Consider the following 20,111-nt stretch of genomic DNA (forward strand, 5'->3'; position numbering starts at 1 on the left):
TGAAATGAAAGGTAAGTTGGAGACTGGTCGGTAGTTTTTGAGCACCTCTTTATCTAGACTTGGTTTCTTAAGTAATGGTCTCACAATAGCTTGTTTGAACGACAGTGGTACACAATGTTCTGATAGCGACGTGTTAACTATATCTGTGATTGACGGCAACAAATGATCCACACAAGGCTTAAGAAGTTTTGTTGGTAACGGATCAAGTTCGCAAGACTTTGTCGGAGCAGCCAAGATAATTTTACGAAGTTCGTCATTTGAAACTGGTGATAACGATCTTAATAGTTCACCTTCAAATTTTATATCAGCTCTCATTGTATCACGGTTGTAATTGGATACATCATTCTTAGCCGTTAGATTGTCACGAATGGCACTTATTTTTCTAACAATAAATTCACAAAATTTGTCAGCCAGAACTCTTTCATCATCATGCGAAGGTAGTATGACTTCTCGCATATTGCCCATTAAGTCATTTGTCAAACGATGCAATTGCTTTTGATCATGTTCTATTTCGGATATTTTGGTTGAAAAATAGTCCTTCTTGGATTTAAGGAGAAGCTTGCTTGCTTTCAGACAGGTATCTTGAAACATTTGACGATGAACTGTTAAATTCGATTTCCGCATACGTCGTTCTGCTTTCCGACGGTCTCTCTTAGCTATGCGGAGTTCGTCTGTATACCACTCAGTGTTAGGACGCATTATGATGTTCTTCGATTTTAATGGTGCATGCCTATCGATGATTGAACTAAGCTCGGTGTGATACAAGTTTACTATATTTTCAACCGACCCTTCACGATTTTGAACTATTTTATTAGTGCTCAAATCTTGTATGAAGTCAGTTGTACTGAAGTCACTAAATTTGCGATAAGACACGGTATGGCGTTGTTTCGGGGGCTTTGAGATCTTCAATGATGTAAACAAAGCAAGGTGATCACAAGAAGGATTACCATTCTGATCGAATAGACATGGGTCCTTAATGGATGGAGATGTTTGCACAATTATGCTGTTGTCTCTTGTTATAACGACATCAAGTGTGTGACCCTTATTGTGTGTTGGTCCTTGGACATGTTGTACCAGTCCATGGTCACGAAGAGTTTCATTGAATTTCCGAGTATCGCTCGCATTCACATTATCCAGGTAAAAATTAAGATCGCCCGTAATAAGCAACTCGTTTGGTATGACAACAAGCCGATCTTATAGTATCTCTGTTTAAAATATGACAGTAAATGACAGTACAGATGAAAGGCAACAAACGGATTACATTGAGAAAATCAGAATGTTCTCCATAACTTGACCTTTAATATGCCTTGAAATTGATATGCAGGATTCTATATTTCATTTCCTCTTAAGCATTAAACAAATATAATGTTAAACTGTTTGTCATTTTTGAAAATTTGTTTCCTTTCTATTTAATGAATTATAGTATATCTCTGTTTAAAATTTCATTCATATCTATTCTAGTGGATTTTCATTACTGTACGATTACAGATTTTACTGCATATGTTATCGTTGTATGTCAATGACAAACACTGAAACCAATCTGTATAATTCCATTTTTTTCAGCAGTTTATTCACTGAATTTTCTTTAAATTGACTTGTTATAATGCAATATCATCATTGTACACGAATTTCTATTCTATAAAGCAAATGTTTATATATATTATTCCTTAATTACTGTTTTATAAATGTCTACTACAAATATTCAACGTAAGCAAACAAATAGCTCTTTAGAAAAACAACAGTTTAATACAATATTTGATTTTTTTCAACATTCAGCTCTTTCTATGAATTAATGATTTACACATTTTGATAAACATATACTTATTATAACAAATTAAACAATTGAAAATCTAAGAAACCAAAAATGTCAGATTTATGCATTTTTTTTTTCAATTTGAAGAACTTCCAAATTATATTAAAGTTACATGTGTGGTTATAAAATATATAGGAACTGATGATAAATGAGCATGAGAGCATTTTTATAGTAAATGAATCAGTGAATATTGGATAAGATAAATATTCAGGCAGATAAATTTGGAATTAGAAAAGTAATGTATATTGTACATATATGTGTAGTAAAATATATATAAAATGTCTGAATAATAGCCAACGATAAATTTTACGAGGCGATAAGTCATATAAATATGATCAGTACACTACAAAATATAATATATAATAAGCAAGTCTAAAAGGGTACATCATCACCAAAAAGTAGTAAAAACATGAACAAATATTGAATATTTCGGATAACTAATATCCTTCATCAGTAAGATGTTATATATATAACTCGTCTCAAATTTAGCCCAACAATGTTAGACCTTCAAATTTGCGTCAGCAAATTTTTGTTCTTCCCTCAGCGGGATTCAAATCCTTGCTTCTGTGACATCGTGGCAACACCGCATGTACCGTGTCCGGCGCACTAGACCACTCGACTCCCTAGGGTACATAAAAAATATAGCTTTCGGTGGTCGATGGAATGCCTTTCCTCGTCGGCTTTATATAGGGTTGTAACACAGTACATGATATATAGTGGCAAGTAGATGGTGTACCTTTCAGATCAGCTATTTTGTTCGCCTAAGTTAAATGCCATGCCGCCACATCAAATTTTAATTTTATTATACACGTCAAACATGTGACAACTTTATGACAGACGTTCTCCATCGGATAACACGTGGTTATACAGGGCTAACATCATATACATATATATTGAACAAATATTTGGAATTCATTACTGAAATAAGTTTCAGTTATGCCAAATTAAAAAAAAAACAATAAATATATGCACATAATTATTGTTCATTTTACAATGGAATAGAGAGCAGGGATTTTTAACATTTTAGAAAAACTTTTTGATGATATACATCATAGATCATCAAATTGCAAGTCAAAACTATTAATTTTGTAGTAAGAGAGATGTGATAAAGAACTTGTGGTCTTCAAAACTCCTTTATTTTTCAACTAAAGTAAAGGGATGTTTTTTTTTATTGTGTTCAAAAACAAATATTTCATGCATACATAGAAAAAACAATACTCAGGTAAATATCAGGAGTGTTCACATGCAAAGTGCACGATTCTCTCCACTATACTTTAGATTAATTGAGCATTCAGGTAGTAGAGGTGCTAGAACTAAATGTCTCCAATCAATACTGCCTTGAAATGAATGGATTATTACTCTTTTTCCATAGCAAAAGGATTGACCAATCAGCAAGGGTCTTACTGCCTTATGGAAGTCAAGGTAACACACCTTTAAGTTTCTTTACCTCAGCTACCCTAACCAAGTGCACCTCATGATGTCTCCCATAATGACAATTTTTGGGTGTCTAAATACACATCAGGAAAGAGGTCTGCACGAAAAGCATCCGTCAGTTGTTCCAATTTGCTGTGCGGTGCTTTGTAAACAAAACCAACACGAAAAAGACCTTTGCAGGATGATATTATGTCTATTACAAACTTTAAAGTTGGAGTTGAGTAAGTGAATGTATTGTCAAGAATACAATCAGTTCGATAATATAATACCAATCTATGAGGTGGTCTTGTATTAGAGTTTGTTAGCGTTTGGTCTAAGCGAACGGGTGGTTCAAAACCAGGTACATAAAAATCATCATTTTCATCTGCTGAAATAAGTTTTGATTCAGCAATACCAATAACATCAGCATCCAAGATTTTAGGGTCTGATTTCTAGTCATTCAAATGAGCATGCAATGACATTGAGTTGTTGAAAACTACTTCAAAATAGTTACTTGATAAGTTATGCAATGGCTTAAAGCACAACTGTAGAGTTGCATCTGTCCTTAGCCTGTGTAATTCTTGTCGAACACACTCTGCCACAGCTATTGCTTCTTGATTGAGTTCTAATATCTGTAATTCAGTTAAAGATGCAACTCTGCTTAACGCTACATAGTGAATATTTGGTATTTTCCCTTTACGTTTTGATTTCAGACTACCATTGATTTTTGTCAACCTCGTCTCCAGCAAAGAGAACATTTTATTACCAACAGTTGAAATTTCTTCAATCAAAATCAGAGACAAATTTCGTTATTTCGTTCGAAGTGTATTGAGGACATCACAAGACAGTGACTGATCAAGTCCTTTATTTGGTTGTATCTGGAAAGCATTGTGAATGGTCAGTCCATTTATATAATAAGCTGCTTTTCCAGTAGGAGCACGAATAAGAATTCTTATATCGTCAGGATCCTCACCTTCAGTAGAACGTCAGTATCTGTGTAAAGCTTGCAAAATTGCTTTGACAACAACAGATTTTCCACACCCTGCGCCACATGTCAAAAATGAATATAATAGTTTTTATTTTGTTGTAACCCACATGACAACATTCTTGAAACAGTCAAGTAATGTTTTCGTATATTTCATGCCCATATTGCAAATTTGAGACTTCATTTCTCCATGGATAAAATAACATTAATCTCTAATTCAATCTGAAATACATAGTCTGCTAGACACCAGTTCTCAAGGTGTTTTGGTCTACGCGAGTATCGCTTAATATCATTATCGGATTCAATATCAGTAGAGTCTGGTCCTAGTTTGTCTTTGGCTGATGATTGCTTTAGGAGTAATGTTCTTTTATCTCTTGGAAATGTACTGATGAATACAATTTGTCTTGTAGCTTTTGTTAAAGACATCTGTAATGTTAAGTATTTTGCTTCTTGTGCGTTTGTTTCAACAGAATTTGAAAAGAAATTTCCAATGTGTCTTACTTGATGCTTCAAGTCTAAAATTTCCCTGTCGTGCTTCTTTTACTGCCTGGTATAGTAATGCACTCATATCATTTGTGATTTACTTATGTATGAAACAATAAACACTGCACAGGCAAATGCATCTGTCAATCATGATTTGCTTGCCAAGCTACCAACACAGTTTTTATGTAACCATTAACACGGACTTTGTTTTGAGAAAAACTTTTGGACCACTCCAGTTTTTTCTAGTGGCCTTTATGTAATCTTCATCATTCATTTGTAACACATCATCCAAAAACATCCTATATGTCATCTGGTCTATATCTTCAGAACTGTGAAGTGAATTAATTTCATTTTGTAATTTTTTACATATAGCCTTGTACTTTTCAATGTCATCATCTTCTTTCAATGGCTCTAAAATTACTGTTTCTTTCATTGGTGGAAGGGGGAAACCAAAACAACAGATTGAATAACCCTTTTTTCTGCATGTTTTTGAATGTTTATGGACTTGCAAATTGATTAAAGTAGTGTTATTTTCCAAGAGTGAACAGGAGACATAATTATCAATAAATGTCACTACATCCTCATTTGTATCACTTCCATATACTGGTGCATTTTCAATCCAAATCAAGATATGAATGTGTGCGTATGGTGAACACCTCTCTGTTGAAATTCGATCCTTTAAAAAAATCTGTTAATTTCCCAACAGATTGTGATCACTTTTCAGCACCAAGTTAATAAATTGTTGGACACGATAATCAAAATATCTAGAGCATGTCACAGGGTCTTTATGAACAAGTTTAGATTACTGATTCACATCCATTTCTTCCAATTCACTCTTATAATACTCTTTGCCATCATTTTATTTGCCTATAATTCGTAATAAAATCTTTCCAGTTAGTGTCTGCAGATAAAAGAGAGCCAAACCATGTTGAAAGACCAACTGCCTGATCATTGCAAACAAATCTTTCTTCCTCATTTCGAGGTATACTGGAGAGTTTCTAAAACTTCTAAATATAATATCCCTCATCTAATCTGACATGATCATTTACAGTGCAAGGATTCAGTACATCTTTCGATGTTCATTTTATTTTTCATCTGATTTACACCTAAGAGTAAGATTGACCTTATCCCTTATGTTTTTTAACTGGATTTTTCTTTAACTTAAAAAATATATTTCGCACACTCTTCGCTTCTCGTCTATCCATAGATCTTAGTTCCCATTTGACAATATCAGTATAGTGAACAGAAACAGATTTGTCTTTATTATCTGGCCTGTTCTCATAAAAAAATGTAGTGTACAAATAACAGCAAATGGCCTGACATTTTCACTAAAATCACACTCTTTGTATTCTAGTTTCTTCTTCAGTTTAACTGATATCGTACATGATTTTTCTAATGTATGTGGAATTGAATTTACTGTAGGTTGAACTTCAACAGGCACATTTACAACACTGCCTTTAACTGACAACTGTCCACTGTTGGCAACTGTCGGATCTGCATAAAAGGAATTCATTCTTAACGATAACAGTCTCTACTCTGAAGGATACAAATTGAATTTTTGGTTTCTGAGGAAATCCCATTTTATTGGGGAATTGAAAATCGAGGAATTTTTAGTTTTTTGCTGTACAGACTTAAATTAGTAAAGCAATGAGACATGTCAGCAGGAGTATTCATTTAAACAGTTTTAGACAGAACCAAGTTTGATGACATGAGGTACATATATATATTATATATATATGTAGGACCTTCATAAATTTTTGTTTCAAAATTTATTCTACAAGCATCAAAGGTTATACCTTGAACTCTTTTCTCTTTAAGATCTTTTTCATGATCTGTAAAATCAGTGTTTTTCCTTTTATTACTTTTGACTGATTGATTATAGCTTCTGCTTTGTCTAGGTTTTTCTTTCTAGAACTCTTGACCTATATTCTTGTTTTCGGTGGAATTTTCGTTCAGACTCATGTTTTCTGTACTCCTTATCTTGTCTTTCAATTTTTTCCTTTTCAGCTTCATTTCTTCTGAAAACAACATTCTTTCAAGCCTCTTTTTAGTAGCAATTTTTCTCTGTCTCTCAATATGTCTTAAATCAGAATGATCTCTTTGAGACGTCTTACTTGCTGCTTCAGCTTATCTGAAATGTTCATCCTTTCTAACTTCTCTTTTAGCAGCAAATTCTTTTTTTTTTTTTAATCTTCATCCTTTTTAACTTCTCTTTTTGCAGCAAGTCCTCTTTTTTAAATCTTCATCTTTTCTAGTCTCTCTTTTAGAAGCAAGTTCTCTTTGTCTCTCTTTAACATAAACACAGACCAGACGTGGCAGGGTATTTATCCATACATCATTCCTAATACAAAAAGGTCACTAAGTACAGATCTGAGAGTACTTGCAGTTACTGACAGCTAGTTCAAAGCCAAAAAACAACTAATAAAACAAATCATGTATTTAAGACTAAAATATCAACCAGTACACATCCAACACAATGGATTTAGTGTAAAGGCACCATTAACAGCCAGAGAAAAACATGAACTTGTACAATGCCAAAATAAAGGTATCGATAGATTGTAGTACCGTTAAAGTGCATATGTGTATAACAAAACTGTTTAGTATGATTTTTTTTTACCCGGATCGTATATAAATTTCCGGGCTCGGTAAACAACATCACCGTAAAATTAAGGATGTGCTATTCCATCTGAAATAAGTTTGTTACAGGTACAGCCAAAGTTGCAAACCAAATCTTTGTATCTGTGGAATAACTTAGTCAAGGTTTTAAGTAATTTGTGGTAACGAAATCCCTGACTTAATAATTTTAAAATTTTAATTCTCCACCATTTTCTACATAATTAAATGCCTGTACTAAGTCAGGAATATAACAGTTGTTTTCCATTCGTTAGAAGTGTTTTAACTTTACATTTTTTCATTTTATAAATGACTTTCCGTTTTGAATTTCCCTTGGAGTTTGGTATTTTTGTTATTATACTTTTTACCGGTAATACAAGGATTACGCTCATTGAAATCCTAAACGTCACTATAGACACGGGCATAACGAACTAGTTGGGATATATAAACACCGTAAGATGGTGACATAGGAAAATTACCGTCCAAAAAAGGAAAATTTAACAAAAGGGAAAGAAAATCATCCTTTTGTCGTACATTTTTTATGTCAGTGTCTTTTTTTAATTTAAATTGATTTCAACCATTAACATCAGGTTTATATCCGTTTTTTTTTATTATTTCAAATTGGGTAAAACGAATATAGAAAACCTGACACTAATTGTTAACTTGGAAAGCGAAACTTGACAAACGGGATGATTTAGAGCATGACATATTGTATGGAGTGACTTGCGTGCTTAACGCAAAGTGTTATATAGCATTACAATTTGTAATTTGGTTATTTTTGTCGCTCGTTTGCTGTCCCATTGACCTTTACCTTACACCCTATTTTTTTAAAAGATTTTCGATAAACGTTTTTATCAACATTCTCTAAATCAGGTTTAATGCCAATATCGCAAAATGAACGGAAGTTATAGTTTAAAGAACATAAATGATGTAATACTGAAAAGCATCTAGCTATCTGTATGCCTTCTAAAGCACTTGTAGTTTGCTATATAATATATTTGTACGACTATCTGCAACCAACTAACATCAAAAAGAAGCGTAATATGCACGCTGTTCTGTTTCTCTCACTGCTTTGTTAAGTAAACCTTTGTTTTGCAAATTACCGAGTGGACAGCGTGTCCTACGTGTTCGTGTTTGTAAGATACTTCCACTTATTTGTCTGCAGTTAATGTTTTCTGACAATATTTAAATTAACCTGTGTACGTTGTTTTATTTAACGCCATTTTGTCCCAGGTAAGAGTTGTCTTATTGACACTCTTCCTACATCTCTTTTACTACACCCTGTTATACAGGCACCTACGTTTTAGTATTGTATTTATATTGTGTCATAGATCAAACTTGTTCGTTCAGTGTATGTTTACTTGTTGTTGTTCAAGTGTTTGATCGAGTTAAACCATTTCAATTGATATTTTAAAGTGTGTCTTTTTATGTTGTAATGTTACACTACTGTCTCGGATAAGGGTGAATGTTGGCACCTGTTAGAACGTTTAAACCCGCTGCATTTTCATGCACCTGTCCTAAGTCAGGAGCGTGTTGTTCAGTGATTGTCGTTTGTTGGTGTGGTTCATAGGTGTTTCTCGTTTCTCGTTTTTTTTATATAGATTATAAAGTTGTTATTCCTGTTTGAATTGTTTCATTCTAAATAAAGGCAACAGTAATATACCGCTGTTCAAAAGTCATAAATCGAGTGAAAGAAAACAAATCCGGGTTACAAGTTAAAACCGAGAGGAACACATCAACTATAAGAGGAAAACAACGAAATAACAGACCACAGAAGTGCAACAAAAACAAACAACAATGCAACATTCACAGAAACGAACTATTAAATAACAACTGCTATATTCCTGACTTGGTACAGGACATTTTAAGAAAACATGGTGGGTTGAACCTGGTTTTGTGGCTAGCCAAACATCCGCGCTATATGGCAATTTTAAATATACCGCTAAAATGACAACATTACATGACGGGAACAGATTACAGATAAATGCAAAAACACCAAAGACAGATAAATACATTAATATATAATATAATAGTAAATTTCGACATGTTAACCACAGAATAACAACGAATAACTAAAATAATTAAGGACAGTACACAAAAACAGCTTACTATGATTACGAAGTGTGTGTCTGTAACACGAATGGATCAATGCCACAAAAAGTAACGTCACAGGTAAATTTCTAAAAATTGGATATAAATCAAGATTAGGTTTCTTATTATGTTATTTGATGTATTTTATAACAATTACAAGAATATTAAAGTAGAAATGTGTTAGTAATAGTGCAACTAACTATGTCGGCCTTTCATCACAGTCAAACTGTGTAAAACAAATACATCCTGTATCTAACCATTTTAGGGCCCTTTACAACTTGCTGTTTGGTGTGAGCCAAGGCTCCGTGTTGAAGGCCATACTTTGACCTATAATTGTTAACTTTTTATACATTGTGACTTTGATGGAGAGTCGTTTCATTGGCACTCATACCACATCTTCTAATTTATAATATTAAAACGTTAGCCAAGTAAGAAGGTATGATAAAGCCATCTTTTTGGCACTTGATTTCAAACGCCAAACAGTATAATATATATAAAATAAATAACACCTATCATATGTTCACAATACATTTATCTGTATCAGCATTGATATCAATAATATTAATGATATAAAGTGCTGTAGTGTAACGTTATGAAGACAAATTGCCGAGGAAATCAAAAAATCAAAAATGAGGACGAATGATTAAATGCGCTTTCGGTTTTGTCTATTGGTATTTACAAATGGTAATTAATCCCAGCTAATCAATGCATATTGAACAGTCTGGCAAATGAATAGAGGTCAATAAATAAACTACCTATAAACAAACTTTAGGTTAGCATAAAAATTCAATTTGTTATTTACAAGTTAATCTATTTTATTTAGCACTCGACAATTGAACATGGGTTTTCTTTCAACATATTCTCAAATGGATTTTTTTTCGGTATACAATCAACCTCACTGCTGACGCCATATCGCCGTATTCTAACAGACTCTGTTTTGCCTTTTTTTTCCACAGCATCTATTCGAACTGCATTATTAACTGACATTCCAGGGCTCTCATCAAAATAGTTAAATGGTCTAAGATGGAAACTACGAGACATTCCTGGTGTGTGGGTAGCAGGCAAGTCTTCTTTCTGAGGAATGTGGTACATTCCCATTGTAACCCAGGCAACAAGGTCCTGTCAACAGATATTTTAGAGAACCGTCACTATTGTATTAATCTTGAGGCCTGTATTTTTCTGCGTATGATAGAAGACAGATATATGAAAAGCTAACTGAAGAAAGGAATGATAACTGGAGCAGCATAGTAACATAAACACCTCTTCCAATTCCTTCTTTATTAGACTCATCAACCTCTTGATCATTCACAAAAGACGAGATTTTCGAAAATAAAAAATTCGTCATTTTCTCAATTAGTTTGAACATAAAAAGACAATGAAAATTACTCATCTTTATACTGATACCTTAACTCCACAAAAGTCCCTATCAAGAATGTAACATAACCGGTTCGTCAAAATGTTCGACTTCACATATTTCTAAAGTTCTTACCACCATTATTTATTCAGTAAAAGATGGTCTTTAACAATATTGTGATGAAGTTTATTCCCCCAGCGGTATCAATCAAATGTAGATTTTAAAAAAGACAATGAAGATATACAAAAAATTCTTCAAGCACAATCGTTCAATATTTCAGTATTATCAAAACCTTTTACTTCTAATCGTTATACTAGTAATACCCAGTGTCAATTAAACGATTGGCGAAATAATCTCAATAAACAGAGCTTTTTCTACATATGACATTTATTATGCATAACTCATTCAGACCTTTATCCAAGACCAAAAGAAAAAAGTATCTTGCAAATGAATAAAAAAAAAATACTTTATATATTTCGTGTGTCCGAAGCGTTTTTCTAGATATGATTTCATTAGGAACGCTGAAAACCTAATTTCATATCCAAACATCGGTGGACTACTGTCACCTTAATTTATCCATCGTGTCTTCATCTACGTTCTAATTGCTTTGGTTACCTAACATTGCGTATTGTTTACTAGTATTCATAGTAAAATATTGAGTATACCTTTTTTTTCTCATATCTTTTCAATTTAAATGAAACATACTATAAATATATTTAAAACAATATTTGTGATCAAATTTACGGATGATACTATTATATGGATATAATGCAAAAGGTTATTTCAATAATCTTTACTTAATGGTTAACAATATTGAATGAACAGATTCATTACTTCTTCGGTAGAATATAATTTTGCTTTATGCTTTCTATCAATATAAATTACGGCTCCATGTAAACGTTTTATAGTGAAATGATGGAATGATAGAAATATTAGGTATTGGAAATGCTTAAAACTGACGAACTCACAAAAGACCTCGAATTCTACAGATGGCGATAAATTGCACCATAAGCTAATTAAAATCTAATACTAATAAATAAAACTAGTAATGAAAATTGCTACAATTGATATTTGTGAATAAATTCTTTACCTAGCTTTACTCTATTAAACGTTTCAAGTTTCATGTTATTGACCTATCGGTGCAAAACCACTGTTTGCCTTAAATACTAGTTTCAAAATATGTGATTACTACCATTAATTGGTTGTATTATAAATACGATGTAAAATTTGTTCTAAACAGTAAATTTCGAAACCTTTAATTTTCTATTTAAAATCCAAGGACATGAAGGATGGAAGTCTTCTATTGAGAGGACAAAACGAGCGTAATAACATTAACTGTACCAATTTTATATTTTGACAATCAATATCAATATCAATTCAGTGAGACTCGAGGCCAAAATTTGGAAATCCAAAACTTATTGCTATACTAAGTAATTGATATTTTTCGGAATAAATACTTTAAATTGTTATTTTATAGTGTGTCTTTTTATGTTGTACTGTAACACTACTGTTTCAGGTTAGAAACAGGTGAAGGTTGGCGCCTGTTAAAACATTTAAACCAACTGCATTTGTATGCACCTGTCCTTAGTCAGGAGCCTATTGTTCAGTGGTTGCCGTTTGTTGATATAGATTAGACCGTTGATTTTCCTGTTTGAATTGTGTTACACTAGTCATTTTGGGGCCCTTTATAGCTTGCTGTTCGGTTTGAGACAAGGCTCCGTGTTGAAGGCCGTACTTTAACCTATAATTGTTTACTTTTTATACATTGTGACTTGAACGGAGAGTTGTTTCATTGGCACTCATACCACATCTTCTTATTTATATTTACCTGATCTACGATATTTTCGTTATCATCGATGAACTGTTGAAAATCAAAGACAGGATTGTTAGAATGTGCAAACATGTTGCTACTTGCTGGTTCACTGTCTTTGTACTTGGTAACGGCAACCTGATATTGCGACCAGCTGGCAGCAGGGTTGTTTCCATCATTTGGAGGTCTTGTGTTTTTAATCATTCCTTCATTTACCAGTCTATATCCTGCCGAATTGCCAAACTTGTCTTTGACATTATTGTTAACAAACGTCAGATACTTTGGAAAGTTGAAGTCAAATTTATAGGCTCCTTCAAATTCAGTCTTCTTAAGTCGTTTCATAAACTGGTTTTGAACAATCGTGGCATTGGGAACATCACTTGCTTCATTTGGAGTAACGACAGTTTCAATATCAAGAGTTTCGAATCTGTTCTTTGTTCCTTTGATATCAAGGTCAACTTTAAAGTGATATAAGTGTTGATGCATAGGTGCCATGAGGTTATCATCAAGCTGGAAACTAAATGGATTGTCTTGTCCATACCATGTGCCCAAAACAACACCTGAAGCTGTCACTTTTATTTTCATGACGCCATTATGATAAAATATAAAATCAATACTGTAAATTCAGAAATTATTGCGATGTTTTTATTATTGCGAAAAATGCGACATGGTTATAATCGCAATAATTTAAACTCGCATTTTGAAATTTTTTATAAAAATTAAACAGGATTTTTCTCAATATCGCAAAAATTAAAATCGCATTTTAGTCTAAAATGACAAAATCGCAATAATAAATGCACGCAATAATTTCTGAATTTACAGTAATGTACTCATATGGATAGACTGTCGGAATTGTCCTTATTATTAAAACAATGTTTTCAACACCTTCATAGAAACTATGATTATCTTTAAAGTATGCATGCTGACGACGAAGTGGTAGTCCTGTGTTGAATTCAAATACACAAAACGAATGTTCATTGAAAAGTGGTTTATCTTGGGTTTCCACCTTGTAAGATGAGCTAAGGAATGTAGCATCTAAAGGACAATCAACTCCAGGTACCAGATATTTTGCTAAAGTTCCTGTCTGGTAGCTGTTGTCCAGATAATAAGCTGTATATTCAAACGGTTTATAGCCGAAATAAAATAATGCTAGTTCCTGTGAGCTAACTTCATATGCAATACGTTCATTTTTGTATCTGATGTCATTAAGTCTTGGTCCACGGAAAGCTGCATTCGCAACATCAAATTCCCAGAAGCCATATGATATATGTCTATCGCAAATATTGTATCGTTTACCATCAGGGGAAACTTGTTGGGGGTCCTTCAATGGCTTTTCAAATGGAGGCATGCCTCTTGAGATTAAAATACGACGAGAACTTTCATTGGCGGCAGGAAAGGGAACTTTTTTTATCTTATGCTTGTATTTATTATAATAACTAAGAACATCCTTTAAACCTTTGAATAACTGTCCATCAAACCATACTTTCGGCAGAGAAAAATTATCAAGTTCCGATTCAACCAAAAAAGCAAAATCTAAAGGTCTCAATATGCTACTTTCTACATTATGCTGCACCCACCAAAAGAATCTTCGCTTTTTTACGCCAGATACTACGGAAGTAACCTGATTGAAATAGTTAGCTATCAGACATCTATTTCCGCAATTAATCAAACGTCCGCCGTAGACTTCTAACAACATGTCACCAAGTTTCCTGTCTATAAGCTTCAAAACTTTTCCAACGTTATCTGCTACATTAAAAGGTCTGTCTATGAAAGGAAGTGATTTTGGTCGGTATGGAACATGTTTATAGGCGGAAGGGTTTGGTAAAGTACCAACAACTATTTCAATGACGTCTGGGTTTGGAATAGCTCCTCTGAAAATCATAACCTGTGCTTCTCGTGCTGGTTGGGGATGTCCATTATCAAGGTGATTTAATACATCCCTTTTTAAAGGCCGATAGATATCAGCAATAAAAATATAGTTTGAAGTAACTGAAGCCTTTTCTGAAACAGTGAGATTTAAACTTGATTCTGCATAAAGAAAACCAAGAAGGCCTTTAATTTCTGTTTCTGTTAAATCACGAAACACAGATGGATGATCACTTTCTCGAGTATCAATGTGTCCATATTGGGATGAAGGTCGCTTACAAAATGGAAGTCGGTAAATGTTTCCTGTAAAATTAAGATCAGTTTATAATAAATCGATCATAATCGGATACTTCACTATAACATGGAATGAAAAAAAAACCTCATCAAAGATACCAGGCTGATAATTTTGTACACCGGAAGCGTTACGTCTATAAAAGACTCATTAGTGACTCTCGAATCAAACAGTTAAAAGTACGAAGTTGAAGAGCATACAGAACTAAAAAGTTCCTATGACCTTAAAGGTTTTGCCAAATATAGCTATGGTAATCTATTCCTGGGGTAGACAATTCTTAGCTTTCAAACAATTAAAAGTGGTATAAAATGTTTATTTAAATATCAATGATAAGTTACATCAACACAGCAATTTCATTCGTCCGAAGCAATTTTCTGTATTTACCTTCATCAAGAACGCTCATAGCCGAATATTTTAAAACCACGGATGTATAAGAACCTAATACTTTATGAATATTTTGCGTTCAAAGCGCTTTTCTGGATCAGCCTGTAACAAGAACACTCACATAAAAGAAAGATTGAGTAGTTGGATAAGTACAACAATGATTTAAGCAAAGTGTTCTGATATACATTTTGATCAATTCGATTAATTCTATAGTATCTGTGTATTGACCATAGCTATCGTATTTGTTTGGGTTTATGGAACACATGTATAAGTAATTTGGTTTTTTAAATTGACACTCGATCGTAAATTTGTTTTCAAATTTTGCTTTATGTTACTGGCATGTTTGTAGTCTCCTTCTTTTAGCAATTAAAAGGTTATTCTTCAATTTGAATAAAAAAAACAGTTGTATACCGCTGTTTAAAAGTCATAAATCGATTAAGAGAAAACAAATCCGGGTTAAATACTAAAACCGAGGGAAGCACATCAACTATAAGAGGAAAACAACGGAACAACAGAAACACTGAACTGCAACAAAAACAAACGCCAATATACATAGAAACGGACTATTTGATAACAACTGCCATATTCCTGACTTGGTACAGGACATTTTAAGAACAAATGGTGGGTTGAACCTGGTTTTATGGCTAGCAAAGCCTCCCGCTTATATCCCGTTAAAAATACTGCTAAAATAACAAAAAAAAAACGTGACAGGAATACAGTACAAATACACGCAAGAACACTCAGCACAAAGAAATACATAAATAAATATTATAATAGTAATACAACATGTAAACCGCAGAAAAACAACGGACATCTCCATGAATTAACGACAGCACAGGACACCACAAACTGCGCGTCACATGAATGGATCTACGCCACAGAAAGTGACGTTGTATTATCACAGGTAATCTTGAAATTCATACAACTATATGGAACGAGATTAAAACATTCACAATTATTTTCATAATATTAGTCTAAATAATTATCATGATTATGACGGTCTTGAAAGGCTATTTTAAATTAATGCTGTGACGACGTCATAATTATTCGAATAAACACAATACTTTATCCATGGAAAATGGAAATTAACTGGACTATACTGACAAATAAGACATATGTGAAATGTACCGAAAATACAGAATTCAAACCACAGACGATAACATATAACACACTATCCAACCGTACTTAAGAAAGAAACATCATAACTTAATACATGAATGTTGGATGTATAAATACCGAAACTCGTCGTTCTGTTTAAAGTCGATCTTTCAATTGAGCATGGGGAATAGTAGTGTAAAGCGTAGAAAAATCAAAGGTTTTAATGTTGCTGCAAAATTGCTGAGATTGTGATCTAAGATTTAGCTGAATTTTTGAGAATTCGCATCTGATTGACACCCACTGGTTGAATATAATTCATCACAATATTTTTGAAGGCCATCTTTTACTGTAGAAAGAATAGTAGTCAGCACTTTAGAAAGATGTTTAGTCGAACATCTTGATGACCCAGCTATGTATCGTCCTTATGGTGTTTATATATCTCAACTTGTTCGATTCGCTCGTGTATGTAACAACGTATTTGATTTCAACGAAAGAAATCTCTGTATTACTGAAAAATAATTACACCAGGGTTTTTAACATCGGTACAAGGACATCATTCGTAAATATAAATCAACATGCAGACATCTTATACGTTCAGGTATTTCACATCCAATATTTTATGGTAATATTCTTTACTAAGCACAAAAATGTCGGCATTCACCTCAAAACCTAACAAAACCTTTAAACAGACTTATTTGGAAAGGATATAGTTACGATAGTGTTTTCAAGTCCTTAAGGATTGCATATTTTGGTATTAATATTGATTCACTCATAGGGTCTTTACATCGGAAATAAACACATTTATTCTAAAACCAGTTGTTGGCATGATACGGGTTATGTTCTTCTCATATATTTTATTGTGGTATGATACTAAACCCCTAACGGGAGGGATTGTACTTGATTTTCATATGATGAAGACATAATCTTTCAATCTGTTTAATTGAGGTCTGGAGCTGGCATGTCAGTAACTGCTAGTAGTCCTTTGTTCATTTATGTATCATTGTCATTTTACTTGGTTTCTTTTGTTACCTATTCTGACATCGGACTCGGACTTCTTTTAAACTGAGTTTTACTGTGCGTATTACTATGTGTTTCTTTATTCTACATTGGCTAACGGTATAGTGGAAGGGTTGAGATCTCACAAAACCTGTTTAACCCCGCCGCATTTTTGCGTCTGTTGTCTGCTCTTTGGTCGGGTTGTTGTCTCTTTGACATATTCCCCATTTCCATTCTCAATTTTATTTATAAGGAGTTTTGTGAAGTTTTGGTATCCAGTATAATGACGGTAGATTTTCTTCGTTTTCTTTGATGTTAATACCAAAAGAATGAAGGACAGATTTGTGATTTTGTAAAATTTCATCCTTTGTCAATGATGCTAAAGAATATGTAGGATTACCGTTTGTGCTATTTATTCCAAGCTCTTTTGCGAGACATTGCAAATAATGGTTTTTACATACGAAGACAATATTATTGGAGGCTTTATCAGCTGGAACAACGGCGTATTTGTCATGCAAAGAGGATAAAGCATCCACAACCTCCGTGTTCTTGAATGGGTTAGACACCCTTGTGTTCATAGTACATCGTAGTTTCTTAATGCGCTTCTGAATGCATGATCGAATAGTTTTGATCTATTCAGACAAAGTGTCCAGTTCTGGTTCGTCTGGTTTGCGCTTTACCCATTTTCTAGCATAGTCCTCAACTGTATCCATCAGTAACCTGAAGTTCTTCTTCCAGTTTATGGGCTGGGGAATTCTATATTTTAGTCCCTTGGCTAACAACTCTCTTAGTTGTTCATTGGTTACGATGACAAAGTGTCCAGTTCTGGTTCGTCTGGTTTGCGCTTTACCCATTTTCTAGCATAGTCCTCAACTGTATCCATCAGTAACCTGAAGTTCTTCTTCCAGTTTATGGGCTTGGGAATTCTATATTTTAGTCCCTTGGCTACCAACTCTCTTAGTTATTCATTGGTTACGATGCCAAGGTCGCCAGTAATAACATGACCAGCTAGACTATAATTGTATTTTGACGATGCACATGAGCAATCCAGAGGTTTGGATTTCACATTGTTGAGGTTAGAGGCCTCTTAAACCCTCTTGAGGTTGAAAATCTTGGATGCAATAGACTTGGTGTAAGTATATGAAATTACAGGTGTAGCTTTATTTTTGAAGTAATCAGGTATAGGTTTTAGAACAGATTTCTGAGGGAAAATAGTGCTACTATTGATAGCATCTAACCCTTTATTAGCGAATTCTAATTTTAAAAAATTACGCTTTTCCTCATCTTTGGAAGTAGTTGATACGAGTTTTAATAGTCCATGGTTATCAATGTCCATGATTATTGCAACTAATCTATATAAAACAGAATTATAATCAATACCGGAAGTATTTTGGGCCTCTTGAAATAGTAAATAAAGTTTAGATAAAGGAGTGGAGTATAATTTAGTTCTGATATGGTGAATTCCTAAAGGTATTTGAACAGACGATAACAGACTATCAATTGTCACGGTGTGAACAGCAGGTGGAGTATACTTTCTGTGACCATGACTTCTATTTCATCGAGCAGAAGTGTTAAGTAATTGTAATGTATTGAGCGTACTACACCTGGGACTATAGACAAAATACCTAAACCATCAATTTTGTTATTGCATCCATAGGGAATGGCTGTTCCCGACTCTCTAATCCAAAAGTCTTCTCTTTGTAGACTCTATTGTGTGCTCAATATGGGGTCATTTGTTGAATGTATAATCCGGACTTTCATTGAAACAAAAGAATGGTCAGGCTGATTAAAATGTTGTTTTTTTTTAAAAAAGCTTGTTGTTATTAGGATCATTTACATTAGACCGATGTTAACTCATTCTTAAATTGAGTCTTAATCGAGTTTCCCGACATAGATCAGTCCACAAAGAGCACATTCAATACCGTACACAATATTGGAAGCAGTACAATGTAAATCCTCATGACAGTGTGTATTGTAACTTTTGGTGGTCAAGTTACTTTGAAAGTTGGTATCAGAAATTAGTATACCACAGGTTACAATTTTTACGGTTACATTTGGAAAAAGAGCAATATTGCAAGTTGTCATTGAAATCTAAGCTATCTGAATGTTGAACAGTACAGAGCCGAATATAAACAAACTTGTCTGATTTTTTATAGTACAACTAGGAATCAGAAGACTGCACATGTGTCGTTTTCATTTCATCCTTTAAGATGATCCTGGGGACACCTGATATAATCGATGTTGTTATGTCATTGACGTGTCATCCAGTATAATATTATTTATTCTACTTGTATTCATGCTGTTAGGCTACCGGACTGGTAGAATCCTCGGGGACAGGCTGTCCACCAGGAGAGATTCCGATCCGGTGGTGATAAATAAAGACAACACTATGCTTCGATAATCACCTGCCTATCTCTACTGAATGAATAAAATTGTCTGTGTGATTTGTGTCAACTTATATTTTCTATGTTTTCGTAATTGTGTCTTTGAAAGGGAGATATATCACATTTTGTGTTGTTTTATATAGTTTCTTTTTTTCTTTTAGATTATTCAATAAGAAAAAGGTAAGAAAAAGCTTATTAAAATACTTTGAACTGCCATCTGTGATGTTATGATTGATTTGTTTTGTTTTTATGTTTTCATTCCGTTCATCTTAATCTTATATTTTATTAAACCAAGGATTTGTATACTTTCAAGGAATTTACAAAACGTTGCACATCAGCTGTTTTCTATTACACTTTAGTTCTAAAATATCAGAATATCGACATCAATTGGATGCATGATAACATAAATTCTATATTTCAATTGTAAAAATTTGTTCTCCAACATAAATTTTTGAAACCTATAATTTTCTAAAAAATCAATATTACTGTTGTAAGAGACTTTATTATATTCGGACGACAAAATTTTTTT

General features: G+C 33.4%; 1 protein-coding gene across 1 annotated transcript; it reads right to left on the bottom strand.

The window, feature by feature from the left end:
- Positions 1-10,217: 10,217 nt before the first annotated feature.
- On the bottom strand, positions 10,218-18,534 carry LOC127718655 (putative amine oxidase [copper-containing]). The gene is made up of 4 exons (XM_052224709.1): positions 18,471-18,534; positions 13,389-14,731; positions 12,581-13,180; positions 10,218-10,517 (listed from the first exon to the last, which is right to left on the bottom strand). The coding sequence occupies exons 1-4, from the start codon at positions 18,532-18,534 to the stop codon at positions 10,218-10,220; spliced, it is 2,307 nt and encodes a 768-aa protein (XP_052080669.1).
- Positions 18,535-20,111: the final 1,577 nt, after the last annotated feature.

Source organism: Mytilus californianus, unplaced genomic scaffold (assembly GCF_021869535.1).
Source record: "Mytilus californianus isolate M0D057914Y unplaced genomic scaffold, xbMytCali1.0.p SCAF_10, whole genome shotgun sequence".
Taxonomy (NCBI): Eukaryota; Metazoa; Mollusca; class Bivalvia; order Mytilida; family Mytilidae; genus Mytilus; species Mytilus californianus.